At 43.7% G+C, this 16,896-nt stretch overlaps 1 protein-coding gene across 8 annotated transcripts in view; it reads left to right on the top strand.

Annotated features, from left to right (window-relative positions):
- The window catches only part of LOC100646960, a 228,989-nt gene that overhangs the window by 83,871 nt on the left and 128,222 nt on the right, over nt 1-16,896 (top strand). For 7 of the 8 annotated variants that reach the window (XR_007225971.1, XR_007225973.1, XR_001099216.3 and 4 more), the window contains one exon: nt 433-5,618. Coding sequence is in view for 2 of the 8 variants with exons in the window: in XM_012314775.3 (XP_012170165.1) it covers nt 4,271-5,618 (1,348 nt within the window). In the remaining 6 variants the exon portion in view is untranslated. The remainder of the gene's footprint in view (nt 1-432; nt 5,619-16,896) is intronic. The other variant, XR_007225972.1, reaches the window with a different exon arrangement.

Raw genomic sequence — 16,896 nt, 5'->3', positions numbered from 1 at the left:
CGAGATAAAAGTTACGAAGCGGACAATTATCGATAAGTCGACTATTTTAGCGATCGTAGTTAAAAGTTTCAATTCGATCGTACTTGAGAAATTGTAACTTTATCGTTGGATGGTCGAAACGCGTAAACGTCGAGACTATGTATGTACGTATAAACATGGTTGCGTCGCCGAATAATTCTCGAAATTCCGCTTAGCCTGGTTCCGCGAAATTCCTGGAAGGCAGGATCGCTTGGAACAAAAACCGTGACCAAGGTGGCTTGTCGTTTGACGAGCTTACGACCGACTCGTGCTTACAATTGCTGCGTCCCCGCGGTTCTACGGGTATTTTCGCGATGATGACAAAAGAAAAGCGAGATGATCCGCGGGTATCGCAGGGAAAACGAAAACTTTTGCCCATTGGGACTGAAGGATCGACCTTGTTACTGTTTGCAGATACGCACGGCTGACCTCGATAGGGCTTTCGCTCGTGTCTAAGGAAGAATGAAAAGGAAACGAAGGAGCCGAAGGAAACGAGAACTGGTGCGTGCCGTAGCTGATCCTACAGCAGTCGCGCGTTTGCGAAGCGCGGCGTGAAAAGAAACTGAGAAAGAAGGAGGAGACCGAGTTTCCGTTAGCAAAAAGAGGAGGGAAACTGAGATCGGATCGAAGGGAAAGAGACGGGACAAGGGTGGAAGAGACGTCGGAAGAAAGCGCGGTGGAAGGCGGAGGAAGGCAAAGGAAGACTGTGTAAAATATAAGGTAAGAGAAGCAAATAGGTCGGAACGGGACGAGAGAGAAACGATCGAAGCAGGATCGGGAATCGACGACGAGCGCAGCGACAAGGAAGACGAGGTGGAGGAATCGTGACACGGGCGCGTGTGCAACAGGCGATTTCTGAGCGATTTATCTTGCCAGGTTTGCAGGTGTTCGCGTGCGTCCTTCGCGGCCTTGTTAACGGGCTTCCTCTTTCTCTAGCCCGCCCCGGATAGGCTTTTATCGTTCCTCTACCGGCGACCTTCCTAAAGACACACCGTGCCGTGAAATAATAGCACGGTTCAAAATAGACGGAAATCAGAGGTCAGATTCGAGAAGCAGGAAAAGAAGAGGAATAGAGAGCGAAAGAGCGATGTTGCTAATCGCAAGAGGCGAGTGACGTCTCCGTGGAATTCCAGGGAATCGGAGGAAAGCGCGGTGACGTACGAACTGGTGCGAAAGAGGAAGGATCGGAGAAAGAACGAGGGAAGAAAGGGCGAGGAGGAGGAGGACGACGACGAGGAGGAGGAGGTGGAGGAAGAAGAAGAGCAGGAGGAGGAGGAGGAGGAAGAAGAAGAAGAAGAAGAAGAAGAAGAAGGAGAAGCAAAAGTTGAAGCAAAAGAGGTATTACGAAAAAAGGCGAGGACAAGAAAGAAGGAATACAAGGAGAGACAGAAAGAGATAGGGGAGTAAATGCAGTGAAAGAAGGAAAGGAAGGTGAGGAAGGCGGTGAAAAGAAAGAGCACAGGTAGACAGGTAGAACGTAAGAGGGAGATAGGAGCGAAGTAAGAGAAGGAATAAGAGGCGGTATAAGGGAAGAGGAGGAGGGGAGTAGCGCGAAAGAAGAGAGGGAGAAGAAGAGGCGCGTGGTGGTCGTGATGGTGAGGTAGTGGACGAGAGCGAGCGAGCATCCAGATCTGTCGCGTGCTGCGTCGCTCTGGGATGGGACGGAATCGGGACGACACGGTACGAAGCAGAACGGGACGAAACGGGACGACGGCTACTACTACAACTACGAGGACGGGATGGGATGGATGCTGCGGGCCCGTGTGAGTAGCGAGTCGAGTCGATCCCCGCGCGCTGGTATTGGTTTCACTCTCGGCTGCTGCCGGCCCGTGTGCTGGTGTGTCGATCTCTCTACGAGAGCGAACCGAGGAGCGTGCCCGAACCGAGCCGGAGAAGAGAACCGCGCCACTCGTTCAGTAGTTTCTCGGACGCCGCACCGCCACCATCCGACCTGCCAGATAACCCCGTCGACTTTACCGGACTACCCCCGACCTCCTAATAATAACGACACGAACCACGACATCGCGCGACAAACATTCGATCGTTCGGTTTGACGAATCGCCAACCATCCGAATCAAACAGAGCGACGATTCGTCCGTTTCCATACGTCAGCAAATTTTCCAACTAACTTTGGTGTTTACCGCGATCGTCGTCGTCGTCGTCGTCGTCGTCGTCGTCGTCGTCGTCGTCGTAGTCGCCGTCGTCGTCGTCGTCGTCGTCGTCGTCGTCGTCGTCGTCGTCGTCGTCGCCGTCGTCGTTGTCGTGGTCGTTTGCCGCATCTCGCTTCTCCCGATGTGAGTCGTGAATCGCAAGACAGAAAAATCGGCGAGTAGCGCACGCGGTGGTGGAAAATCGTGGTGGATCCTTGGAACGACGATCGGTCACGAGGGATTCGAAAGTTATCGCGACTCATGGTCGCGCGGCAACTCTCCACTGGCGGATCCACTTTGGCTTTTTCGTTTTCGTCGCTTTAAGTTCGCGTAAAGTAACCGGTGTGGCGTGGTCCAGTGTCACACGCACGGAGGTCGTTAGCTGTTTTCCTTTTACCCTCGCGTCGCTTTTTGCGCGCATCGCGTTCCGTTCGATTGTTTGTCAAAGCAAACCGGGAAGTAGAAGAATCGCGGTGTGATAGCGGGTCTTGCCAGGTGTTTGCTCGCGGTGCGTGCGACGAACGTGCGTGCTCGTGGCGAACAACGCGACACGTATCGGTCGTGCTGTTACTCGTGTGTAGTGTGCACGAGCCAACTTTCGCGAACGTAATTATACGTTGCACCGATTCTTCGGAGTGGTGAGAAGCAGAAGAAGAAGCAAAAGAAGAAGAAGAAGAAGAAGCAGGAGAAAGAGGAGGAGGAGGAGGAGTAGTAGGAGGAAAAGAAGTAAGAGAAGGAGGCGAAGAAGAGGAAAAGGAAGAAGAAAGGGGAGAAGAAAAAAAGTAGCATCTAGTAGCGATGACATTAGCGGTGATATCTCATTCCTGACCGAAAGAAGAGTATTTCGCGAGAAAGAAGTACGCGCGTGATTACGACCCTTGGCGACTCCGGAAGGATACGCTCTCCCACGGCAGCCAGGGGGAGGGAGAGCCGTCGAGCGAAAGAGAAACGGTGATATAGAAGAAGACAGAGAAAGAGGGGGAGGAAGAGGAAGAAGAGGAGGTGGTGGTGGAGCTGTGGTAGAGAGGGAGGAAGAAAGAGAGAGAGAAACCCGTTAAGGCGGTACGAGTAACGTGTCGGTGGAAGTTCTTGCGATTGATAGAGGGACTAAGAGAGAGGGATAGAGCCAAGTCGACGAAGGTAATCGGTAGCATCAACCTGCGTGCCTCGACAAAACCGATTAAAGACGAGCGAGCAACGATCCTTTCGCCTGCTTTGTCGCTAATTCAGTGTCGTCGTTCGCCTTTTCGTTCGGTTACCGGCTGCACGACCGATCTTCAGCCAGGATCATTCGCAGTGTAACGAGTACCCTCGGCGATATCGGGCACAGGAAGCCTCGACGATCTAGTCGGTCGTTTGCATTCAGGATCCATCGCACGTCGCCTCGATGCTACCTCGTAAACCAATTCCGTGGTTCCCTATCTTCGCGAACAAGCCGTTCTGACTGGCGCGCGTCGTCGATCTTCCGGTTCGCGTTGACGAGCCACACGGATCGTCCGTCGACGAGATCGAGTCCTCGTCGATCAGTTCGTGGAGGATCGGTGTTGGCCGCGGTAGAATCGCAGCCACGGGGGTCCGCAATAATGCGAGAGTATCGGAAACGCGGTAAATGGACGATAACGGCGGGCCAGTTGCTGCTACATCTTCAGTGTTCCGAGAGAATCTTGTTCCAGCGGTGGTTGTGTCCGAGGCAAAAGTAAACCAACGAGGATGAGGTGGACTTGCATCGTGGAGCTGAATTTTCTACGCTCGTGTGATTCCCTCTACGACCCGTCGTACGAATTGCGTGCCGTGTTTTTGATTTAATCCATCGAACGACGATAACGACCACTACGACGATAACGAACGAGCAGAAATTTCAAGACGCAAACGAATCTAGGAAAAGCAAACGAATTATCGAAGGAAAGAAAATAGGAAGAAGAAGAAGAAGAAGAAGAAGAAGAAGAAGAAGAAGAAGAAGAAAAAGAAGAGAAACGAGAAAGAAGAAGGAAAAAAGAAGAAAAAAAGAAAGGGAAAGTGAAAGAGATATTAAGATAAAAGAGTGAAGAAAGTGGCGTGTAGATAAGAAGGAGGGCTCGGAAAGGAGTGTGGATGAGACCGTCATGCCCGCTGAGATCGACACGGGCGGGCCAAGGGTGCTGCACTGTGATTACCGTGCCGACTGCCCGATACCAATCGTAGCGTCAGTTTCCACCGAGTCTTCCTTGTGCGGCGAGAATAGAGTTGTCGGAACGTTGACGATCGTACGCCGACTTCCGCGGATCGACGAAAACCAATCGCTCGATAGCAAAGCCCTCGAGTCTCGTCGTTGCTTTGGTTTCTCCTTTCGTCGAACCGGTGACACATCGTCGTCCAGCCGTTCCGGATTCCGAGGATTTCGACGAGCGGAGCCGCGTAACATCGCGTTCGACGATGTTTCCAATCGTCATCGGCAGCCGTCGAACGACGCGCTGTCGTGTACGATTCGACGCGAGAACGTGCATTATCGTGAAAATAGTTTCTATCCGGTGCAACCGGAATCGCGACTCGGCGATGCGATCGTCGTGGACCGGTCGCCGATCGACCAAGAGGCGATAACGGAGACACGATCGGGACAAGACGAGTATTCGGTAGAACGCGAAACGAACCGGAGACTCGATTCGACCAGGCTTCCGGTGCCTTCGAGCAAACACGAAAACGATACGGGTCATAGTCGACATCGGAATCGGCACCGAAGTCACGAACGAGAAGGCGAAGAAGAAGCCAGCCGCTGCTCGAAACGTTGCGGCCTGTCAACCGCGACTCGCAATTGGCCGCGGTATCGCCTCGCGAGCCATGTCCCAATAGGGAAGTCAGCAGCGCGGTTCTCTAGTCAGTCGAACGACCCTTCGAGATCGGGCGATCGGACGAGATACGAGAAGTTCGTATCGGTGCCGAGCGCGCTCCCGTCCTTGGCCGATGAAACGTGGAAGGAAGTGGTGGACGACGCGACGAATTCCTGGAGTAGCGAGTCGCGCGTCACCAAGGTCGTGGCGAGTACCGATGGCCAGTGCCGGCAGACCGACTTTCCTTCGTTCGATCACCAGGAGTCCTTGACGAGAAGTGACCGTGGAACGAGGAAGAAGAAACGCGTGTGCTCTAACAACCGTTCAACGTACATTCAGTTAGCGTTACTGTTGTTCCTCGTCGCGTTCGGACAGTGCGGACTTCGTAAATCAAGTGTGGTTAACTACAGTGCGAAACCGAGTACAACCGGGTTGAGTGTGTTGACGATTGGTACAGTTATCAGTGCAGTGAGTGCCGCCCCGGTTGATTTAATGGGTGACGCCGGCGTGAGGGCAGAACGATCGGCCAATTTGTCGCACATCACTGGCGCTTCCCGGAAAATCCAGATGTACATCAAGAATCGGCATTTGCAGATCCTGCCAGATGGCACGGTAAACGGTTCCAACGACGATACTTCGGATTACAGTGAGTACTCTGTCTACCAGTGAATCGCATTTTTTTTCTCTCTCTCTCTTTCTTTCTCTCCTTCTTCCCATCTTTCTTTCTCTCTCTCTCTCTCTCTCTCTCTCTGTCTCTCTCTTTCTTTCTTCCTTCCTTTCTTTATATACAATCGTAAATCATCCATCGATACCGCACGCGCAGCCATGGAAACTGGAAACTGGAAATGTTCAATGATCGCGCGTAGTTTTGTTGTATCATTTTATATCGTGCATCCGCATACCGCGGCTGATGCTTCGTCCAACATCGACGTTGCTCCTTTCTTGTTGGCTTTTCCTCCTTTTATCCGTTTCCTCGGCGAAGGAAAACGGTTTTCTGAAATTGATACCGCGTTCTGGGTAGAGGCTTCATCGTAAACGCCAGTTGGTACGGTTCCAATCGTTCGTTGATTGTATCGCGAACGTTGACTTCGCCGAGGCTTCCACTCCAAGCAGAAGTTGCTTCGTTATAACTTATAACACGCGGTTTACAATTTCTTGGCATACGACGATTATGTAGTTGAAGCTTTCTTATTAACGAAATCAAACTTCTACCATGTACCTACATAGACGCTTCTTGCTATGTACATACTTTTCAAACGAGTCGAACGAGCATCGATGTACAAACGCGGTCAACACGTCGATGTTTGTTTCGCGTTGCACGCGCGGGTTATATCCATCGTCCGGATATTTATATTTTAAGCAACGAATAGGCGTCAAATAATCGAATCGCGTGCAGGTAATACGCGATCGAAATACACTTTGATAATTCGTTTTGTTTCCAAAGCGAACAACTTTCTATTAAAATTACGCGGGCTATCGAAATTAGCGTAAAGCGTAAACGTAATGCAAAAAAGAAAAAAAAAAAAAAACGCAAAGAAATCGGAAAGCAATCGCGTAGCCGAGAAAGTGTCCGCCTTGCGATCCGACTCGAATCGGCGAAATTAACGAGAGAATGCGATCAGGTCTGCGACTGGGTCGAGAGAGCTGATCCAAGAATATGCGCTGCCTAGTACATGTACCTCTTCTTAAGTAGTCCACATTAACCTTTGAAACTTTGATAGTCTATCGTTGGTGACTCTAAATTCACGCTGTCCGATCGTAGTTTCTTTTTTCAAACGAGGATAAGCGCTCAACTACGTTTGAACTTCTTTCTACATCATTTAACCTTAATCTTCGTAAAACGAACAAAGTTCTTCCGTTAGACGGCCCCTCGTACTTAGCTGTTAACAATAAGGTCAATTCGACGAACGTCGAATCTGAATTTAAACATTCATTTTCCAGTTTAACGTCGTAACGTTCCGTTGCAGCGTGATATTTTTATAATTCGACCGCGAATATTCGTTAAATAAATTTATACAAATTCGCGTCTCCGTTATCGCGCAACCGAATAAGTGGAATTTAATTTTTTACCATCGGAAGCATTTCCTTTCTTTCGCATCTTTTACGCCGTTTCATTTTTACGCTTTCGATGTGTATAAAGATGAATTCTACCATTAGCATAAGCGTATAAAAATTCATAGTCTATTTATGATACGGGGAAATCAAATTAGAATTTAAGCGTGAAAGTTTCTTTCGATAGAAATTACGTATGAAGACGAAGAATTACGTTTGTAAGGTTTAAGTAGAAAATTGCTCGACTAACACAGAGCTCTACTCTCTGGTAGGTATGGGAAAGGAGATGTTATGGCTACGGAAACGAAGAAGCATTCTCTGTTTCTATAATATAATTCCTGGCCTTATTTCCGATAATTGTAGCGGTACTCTTTAACCAAACGCTTGCTTAACTTCTCTAACGACGCGACGCGACACGACGAAACGAAAGCTGTGTACTTCTATATCCTCTCTTACGTAAGAACGCGAGAATAACGGATTTCGTGTGATGTTCGAAAATCTTTTACGCTACGATATTTTTAATACGTTTACTCAAATACGTTAAATACAAACTCGCACGAGTAAGTATTATCATTCGAATCGTGCAAAGCAAATGTATCATATACTCGTACGATGTATAATGTATAACGATATGTATAATGATTTACGTATCTGATCGGTAAGAGTTATAATTACTGGAGTTACGCTTGAAGATGAATTCCCAATGGATTAGAATTCGTAGTTTTTTCTTTGTAGTTTAGTGGAGTAACATTGGGCCTGAATGATTTAATTGCGATTTGTATATATCTTGCCAAAATACTTCTGGCTTGCCAATAGACACTGCACGCTGCTCGACCATCAGTGACTAACTATTCTATTTTCGACTCTCTTCCGGTGTTGTTTTTAACCCTTTTATATTTTGATTTACTTGTACGTGTAACCGTTCTGTTGCACCACGGGGAGTGAAACAATGTTTAAAGAACAGTGATTTAGATTTTTCGGACGAATAAGTTATACGTGCTATCTCCGACATAACACGCGCAAATACGTATTTGCTACGTTTCCCGGGCTTAAATGTTTCTAAATCGTGATAGATACAAAATTTATTAAACCGAACGTAAATTGCCACTAACGCGGTACACGACTGGATAATTTAATTCGTAAGCGATAAGACGCGATCTATCGGACTCTGGTACTTCTTATTTTTGATTAATTTTGCTTTTAGGTAATTTGGAACGTGTTGTACGTATCTGTCAGTACTTGTTAACTACAATAATACAATTTTCAAACAAAGCAATAAGTAGATTGCGAATGTGTATGTATTCGTGAGAAGTTTAAACGTGCAAAAATAGAGAAAGTGCGTGTAATACGCAAAGATATAGGAAAGACAGTGAAAGTAAGCTTTGCGTGATAATGTTTGGAAGGCGAATGGAAAATACGTTCCATTTCTTTATTGCAAGATTTGATAGGGTAGGATAAGGTTATAAGATTGCATAAACATTCGCAGTCTATCGTTTTACAGAATTTTATCCAAGTGGAGAAATTTAAATTCCATGGAATTTCATCAATTTTGCCGCAAGAAACACAAAACAAAACGTAGTTGACGATAACTGTTGATCGTAATAAAAATTTGCGATCTTGTAAAAGATATAACTTATAGCAGTGGTAAATGGTAAATATCTATATCGTTTTTAATGATCCTTAAGGTCGGAACGTTTCTGTCGAAATTTTTCTACGAAACGACCACTGTCTATCTCAATTACGACCCGATGTAGCTTTCGTTCTTAACATTGAATTCATTCTTCAAAGCGGCACATAAACCTCATTTACTTGGAACGAATTGAATAGCGTTAGAAACGAGGTTTCACCGACCGTCAAACGCAGACTGCTAGGGTGCAACGTTTTATATATATATTTCCAGCTACCAATTAACCCGTACGGTTCTCGCGAAAACGTCGCGTTGCATAGCTTATTGGTCGTTAATAAATATTTACAACTGAAAAATATGTTGTCGCGTCGCATCGATGAGGACGAACGACGTCGCTCGTAAATACGGCTACTCGTTGGCCGTTCTCGGCGACCTAAGACAACGCTCTTTTCAGTGTTTCGAGACGATTTAATCGCGAAAATTGTATCGTGAAGGTAGTTGCGTGACGTCGACCACCACGTTGATTAAGTAATAAAAACACGAAAAGAAAAATCGAACCTCAACGCGTAACCTGCGCGAGCAGCAGCAATACGAAACGAGTACAACCGCCAGGGATCATCCAAGAGAGTTTATTGCGCTCGAACCAGCTCAGCGATACATTTCCGTTCTATTTCTAATAATCTGTCACGTGTTCTCTTTTATGCTTTGGCTTTACGTTAGGAAAGTTGCTTTTTACAGTGACTATCGCGTGACTCGCGAACGTATTCCTGCACTTATATGGAAATTTTATTAACTCTGTAACAAAATTCGAGGCTCGTAATTATATCGGTGAAATTCGAATGAAACGTGAAAAAAAAATATTTCTTCGCCGCAAAATTCGCATCTTTTAACAGACACTGTTAAACTATATTTAACTATAACACGAATATTTCAACGAAAAATTAATTTCACGTCTTAGTAAGATCTTCTTTTGCTAATTGGAGCAATTTGATCGCAACAGCGGTGTTTATAACGCAGTCTACAAAGATGGATCGTTCTAATTAATATATATGTCGTTCTCCAGAACCGAAGGGAAGCGAATAGAAAATAAAGAAACAATCGCCGATAGATTGCTCGACGCTTTTTATAATTAATCGCCTTAATATAAATACGTTTCTGACACATGGAATTGCGGAAGTTTAATTATTAAGGTATTCGTTTTACGGTATAAAGATCTTATTACCGTGCCGTCTGGGAGACCATCCTATCCGAACAAGTATAATGGTATCGCGAAAAATACTCTTCGCTCATCACTGACGGAAATGCTAATCTTGATGCTTTGACAGCGTGGTTGTCTTAACGTAAACGTTAATTAATTCGACGAGTATGTATACCCTCGGATTCGAGTTACGATGCACTTTTTCCCGGAACGATATCACGTGTTGATAATAGACGTATAACACTCTTATTTCCTATAATTGCGAAACATAGGCAGTAATTGTACATTTCCTCTATTTTTCTCAGCTCTGATTCATAGATGATTAATCGACGGAAATTTTCAACATCTTCCTCTCATACGTTCCGCTCTTCCAACTCGTATAATCGTGATTCCTTTTCTCTTTTTTTTTTGTCCACGAGTCGCAATTTTTATTTTTAGCTCGATGATATGTAAACGCTCCTTTTCTTACGCGAATCGAATTTTTTAACTTCGACCGACACTTTTTACAAGGATTTCGCTTTCTCCCACTTTCCTTTTAGATATGGTATTCGAACAGCTTTGATTTAAGAACGTTTTTCAGTCATTTTCAATTCAATCGCATCCTTGTATCGTTAAGAGTTCCCTCAAATTTGAAGAAAAATTTGATAAATCGCTACCGATACACCTGATTTTTCTCTTCAATTTTTCTTTAAAAATTCGTTTAAAACGCATCTTTATGTTTATCGAAACGAAACGCGAGCAACTAGATAGAACGATAGACGAAGCTTAAATATTAAACGGCCACGTGCGTTTTGCTTAAAATCGCGCGTAACTACCGAAAGCGACAACTGATCTATTTCGTTCTTTCATTCATAACTGTTGCTCGAATGGAAACTTTCTCGGTCACAGATAGTCCGAAGCGTGGCTAGCGATCGACTCGGTACGCTGAATAACTTGTATTCCGGAAGTAGACGGGGTTCGATCAAATTTTTCTGCTCGCGATGTGTAACACGACCATTGAGCGCCTACCATTCAAGACGAAAGAGGAAAGAAGAAAAAAAAGGGGAAGGCAGCGGTCTGGCAATAAATCAGTCGGCGAGGGCCGGTGATAACGGAAGCTCCGAGGGGATTCAATGGCCCCGATACGTCGCTATCAGTTGGAGAGAATGCTGCGCGATTAGGCAAAGACGGAACTATCCGGAGGGATCGCGAGGTCGTGACCTACATATTGTATGTGTTGCCCATCGGCCATGAAAGAGGACGAATTTCATGGATCGGTCGTACATCGACTAGACATCGTTTACACGAGTCACGCAGGATATTTTATTTTTTTAAATTTCCATTTAATCTTTTTCCAAGAATTTTTCTTTGGAATTTCAGTGCATTTTATAAATGTAAAGTGAATCGATCCATTGTACGGAGACTGCCTTTTAAAGAAGCGTCTTTGAAGAAGTATGATTCGACATAATCGCAGTACATGAACCGAACAAAGTTTTAAAATATCGTTATATAATTCGTTTACTCGAGATTATTATAACAGTAAATGAAATAAATGTACAGTTTAGTATCGCGCTTTTAATTTTATACGCAAAGTAGATTTAGCGTATTAACAACGTAATCTCACGACGCGATTAAAACAAGTAACACTTTCGATGAAACGTAATTTCATGAATTTCATCGGTTCTCGTTCGCCTATTTTTTATGTCGTATAAAAATCTCTGCCATGTTATCTTTTTGTTGGCATTTTTCCAAGCTTTCGAATCTATCTTTTCCGACTCGCACACTGTATGCTGTAGACATAATGATACGTAATTTCGTTTATATATACGGCTATTTGTATGCGCAGAAAGCTACATAATACGCAGAAAGTCACATGATGCGTATTTATCGAATCTTATAAATTCCGTTAATTGTCCGTGGAATATTTGTAATCGTGTTATCTCGAAGCGTGCAACGTTCCGCTACCTAATTGAATCGTAGGTATGGCATCCTTTCGTTAATTAACTCCGAATGTCGTACTGATAAATCGCCAACATCTTATCGCTAGCGATCGTCCTTTCGAATTGCTTAATCTTTTCGCTGCTATATAAGCGAAGATGTAATCGCTTACCGTGAAACTTTTTCTATGTTTATTAAAGAAACTGAGTAACCGACAAGCACGTACACACCTGCAAACACAGTGCGTCGTTAGGAATATTTCTTACTGGTTAGTAGCAATGTATCGGCGTACACTGGAACTTTGATCACCTTCGTAACCGAATAGAATTTTGTATTAATTTATGAAATTTATTACATCTATTTTTGAACGTCTATTATTTATCATCTAAAAATTACAATTTGAATTTACATCGACCTCGTCAGGATCGGCTATCCTCGATGATATGTCGCTTTTAACGATAACAAGCTTGAAAGGTAAAATAGTAATTTTTAATACGAGATTATACGATATACGTGCGTTACTTTTTTATCAGTATGATAAATACACGACGGAAAATAACGCGAAAACCTCTACTAAATAATTTCTTTGTCATTGCCTCTCGTAACGAAAGGATGGTTCGTTGAAATCGAGAACAACCCTCTCGCTGTTTAATCAACTAGAAATATATCGGATCGTGGCCGTGGAATTATACAAACAGCCGTGGATCGTATTAAATATGATTTACGAAAGAGCAAAATCGGGCGTGATGTATGAAGACGGTGGACCGTAGGGTCGTGTCTTAGAAACGATAATTAATGGGAGTCGATGCGAAAGGACGTGGCGTTAAGTCAAGTTAAACTCGGTTAGTCGAACTGCATCGTGGCGTCACGACGAGACGACGAAATACCGAACGTACTACCGTCTAATCCCGTGGAATACTGAATTATGGTAGTTGAGCGCAGGAAGAGGCTGATGATGGAACGAGTGGGACGAGACGCGTACAGTGTACATTGAACGTTACGCGTTCCCGCGAGTCCATTCAATTGCTCCAGCGGCATCTTATTTTCGTCCCCTTTTCTCACAGACGCGCGTGATTTAAGCGACTTTGGAAATTAAGATAACACTGGCAGGACAGCCTCGTTGCCGTGATACGTGTACGCTGGCATTAAGCGTGATTGAGAATTTTGCGGCATGTCGTGAGCTTGTTTCGTGAGTTAATGGGTGGTCCGAGTGTGATATTTTTCTGCAGCGTTCAGATCGTACTTTCTTTCTTCTTTCTTTTTTTTTTGGAAGGGGCAACTTCTTGTTTGGTTACGCGATGGAAACGTTCGAAAAACTCAATCTTCCTTCGAACACTCTTCGTACGCTTGGAATGTTCTCGCTAACTACGGCAGCAATTTCTTCTTTCGTCGCACACGATCCAGTCTCGAAGCACGCGTGATTCGAGTGGCCGACCATGTTCAGGCGGCGCGGCGCGGAGCGCCCATAAAAAACACGCGTCGATGGGACAGGGTAAATTTTGATTTACGTACGCGGTTAGCACGCAGTCAGGATGCACGAACCGCATCGTGCAACTTTCTCGTGCGTCCACGGACGACAGAGAACGGGAGCATATATAACGGTGATTTGTCATCGTACCAAGATTTCGCGATTTAAGAACCCACGAATTGACCCCATGCGTTCTCGACCGTCTCCGGACAGAGAGATTTAGAGGCGCAGCTCGGCGACGTTTAAACTTTAAACGACACGGCGGACCGCGTGGAATACCGATCGCGGCTACTCGCGTCCTGCCACGTAGCCTGTCGGCCTTCGAGGATTCCTAATTAACCGTCCCGTTGCACCTTTTGCACCGCTTCCACTCCTTCCCACTCCAAATCGTTCGAGTCGTTCGAGTCGTTCGAGTCGTTCGAGTCTGACCACCCGCGAACGAACCGGCCCGGAATCGCCCAAGGTTCGTTGATCGTTGCGTACCGAGGTTTTTGCGTGTCCTCGGTGACGTGGACCAAACATATACGATATAATCGTCATGGAAACGGTACATATACGACCGTGTTTAAAGAAAGGATACCGATGCTGAAATTATTGGTCTTTGGCTGATGGTTCGTAGATATAAACGAATCCTCTACTTTCACACCATGCGATTTATCTCGCGCCTTGCTACTTCAATTTCGAGGAGTTAGGAACGGTCAAAGAGAACGACGACTAAATAACGAACAAGAAAAAGGATAATACGCAATACCTAGGCAGAGTTAGAAATCGCTCGTTAAAATCGTTAGGAAATTTCGAGGCATGGACGAATTCTAACGACAAAGTGTAACTGGAAGAGAAGTTCTACCTCTTTTTCGGCCGAGAGTTAAAAGAAAATATTGGAGAAAAGTACAATGACGCGCGAGCATTTTATAGTTATGGTATTCTTTATAATGGAAACATTTTTTTCCACCATACGATCAATCGCCTTCTTATTCTACGTAGAAAAATATTGCGCTAAATCGATTGTAAATCTAGTTAAAATTCTGTAAAACATCGCTTTTGAGATATAAACGGAAAATAAAGGGAAAATTTATCTAACCGGAAACATATCACTGTAGAGGGAAAAATCGAAGAATAGTTTATCATAATGGATACCGATAATGTTCGGTTATTTGAGTTTTATTCTGTTTGCAAAAGTGTGGTGTTAAGAAAATATTTGAACAAAGGTGTATTCGATATAGGTAGGATATCGTTGAACGGATATTTGAAGAGATTTGATTTTCCTTTTGTTTGAATAGAGATAGCATCGGAGCTTCCCCTTTTCTCTCACTTGAGGATTTTGTGTACTGTAACAGATAGAAGAAAGTTTATCAATTTATTAGTTTAGTATGTACTCGTTGAAATATAATATTTACCATGAAATATACATCTCGAATGAGAAATAACAATATAAAATTACGTGTGACTACTCAAAAAAATATTGAAAAAAACAAAATGTAGAATTCTTCTAGGAAAATGACGTCGCAAAGCTGTTTTCATTATTTCAGTATTTTTCCATAGTATATAATTTTGTCATAGCATGTACGCTATAGAAATGTCACCGACTCGAATGTACATTCGACGTACATCGTACGTACATATGAAAAGCGTATGTAAGTCTAACTGAACTTGATTGATAAAGATAGAACCGGGTCATCGCCCGATTGATAGACCAAGTAACCAATTACATTGTTTATCAAATTTGAAAATTGTAGCAGTTTTAAGCACAATTCGGGACGATCGAACCGAAAACTCGTGTCCCATGAAACATTAATTCGGTATTTCCTCAATTACGGCCCTGCTATTAAACGAATACACCTGTTTCAATTAATTTAATTCGAATAATAAGAAACTTCCTTTCTTATAGAAATATAGAAACTATTTCTTCCAAACGATAACAAGATCAATCGTTTTCCAAAGCGTCTTTCCGCGATATTACGGATAATAAGTGTGTAAATGACTTTAAATTCCGCTCGGTACGTAAATAAGCGTAAGACCAAATTGTACATTTTTAAGCGTATACGCTATTACGCTTGTTATAAAACTTGTACGCTCGTTTGAAAGCAGTTTCGGAAAATATCAGAAATTATAAGATATAAAAGGTATGCGTAAAGTAAAAGAAAAGGTATGTTTTCCAGAAGAAGCGAAAAACTGCTATCGAACGTAACCGAATCAAATCTATAAACAAGAAGAATAATTCTCGCGAAACAAGCTGTTTTTCTTTCATTTTTAATCGCTAACCCTGGAAAACCAGCCTTCCAAACAGAACACAACCGATAATAAGACGCGTTTGTAGGATACAAATCTGTCGACGATATGACAACATAAATAAATAAGATTTCGACAATTATTGACCGAGAAATGTGTCTGCAACATTTTCATATCGATAAATCGAACATTTTTTGAGCTGTGTCGCTCTTCACGCAACGATGCGATATGCTTAACACATTACAAGATACGAATTTCTGTTGGAATTTCAGCATCGTGAAAAATGTGCCACGTTGGTTGAACAGATGAAGCGAGACGGATAAAGGGAACCAGACGATATTTCTTATCGGTTCAGCGAACCTTATCCGGGTGTCGATATTCGTACAGCTTCCTGATGTGGCGTAAAATCGACACGTGCTACGCGATCGACGGCTAACCGATAAGAGGCAATTTTCACGTTGTCAAACGGTGACCGATAAATTCGCAAACAGGCTCGTTTCAACGTATTACACGCGCCTCGTACGCGTATAATTCACGGGGAACAGTGTCGATAGTTGGATAGCGTCGTTATCTCGAAAACGATTTCGTCGAACCTGCCCCTTTCACCTGTCTTACGATATTCTAGAATTTAGACAACCGACTGGTGTGATATATTCGTCGTTATCGCTAAGAACAGTTAGCCTTTATTGCGACATTTTTAGCTAAACTTCGTGACACGCGATAGGATGTGTAATTACCGAGGGAAAGCGATAAGCACCGTGTCGAGATGAAATTGAAGGTTGTAATTCAGGATAAAATACTGTTCGACAAGGATGTTTCTCGAGATTTTACGACGGAATAAAATAAACACTGTTGCTTGTAATTTCTATACATCGCTTCCTATAAATATATCTATAGGTGCTAAATAAATTTTATACGTTTGAACATAGTAAAATAGCGGAGGGATTAAAGAAGATTTACATCTCTGGTAGTACAAATCGATCTTGCACGAATATCGTTGCACGTTCTTGCGCTTTCTCTATTTACAATGGCTTCATTCCCTTTATCCACGACGTTACAAACACCAATTAGTTATAGAAATAATATTTCGAATTCCACGATCGATAATTCTTACAAATCTGAAATAACGAAACGAAATAACGATCGAAGAAGTACAGATATCGAGCGATTATCGTGATTATACGTAGGTATGATATTTGAAATTTTGAAGAAACTACGCGCGATTAATGTTTTATCGCGTAAAACGATATTCGATATGCAGTAGACTTTCGTACAAGTCGCAAACTCCCAAGAAGGAGGTTTCGCGAGGGAATTTCTAGTTTGCCTATTCGAGTCTCGTGGCTGTCGGTGATTTATTTAGGAAATCGTGACGGTGAAGGGCCCACGATACCAGGAATCGGTAAACAGAGAGACTTAATGAGAACAAATGATTG

Source organism: Bombus terrestris, chromosome 12 (assembly GCF_910591885.1).
Source record: "Bombus terrestris chromosome 12, iyBomTerr1.2, whole genome shotgun sequence".
In the NCBI taxonomy this organism is placed as follows: Eukaryota; Metazoa; Arthropoda; class Insecta; order Hymenoptera; family Apidae; genus Bombus; species Bombus terrestris.
This window is presented reverse-complemented; position numbering and strand designations above follow the sequence as displayed.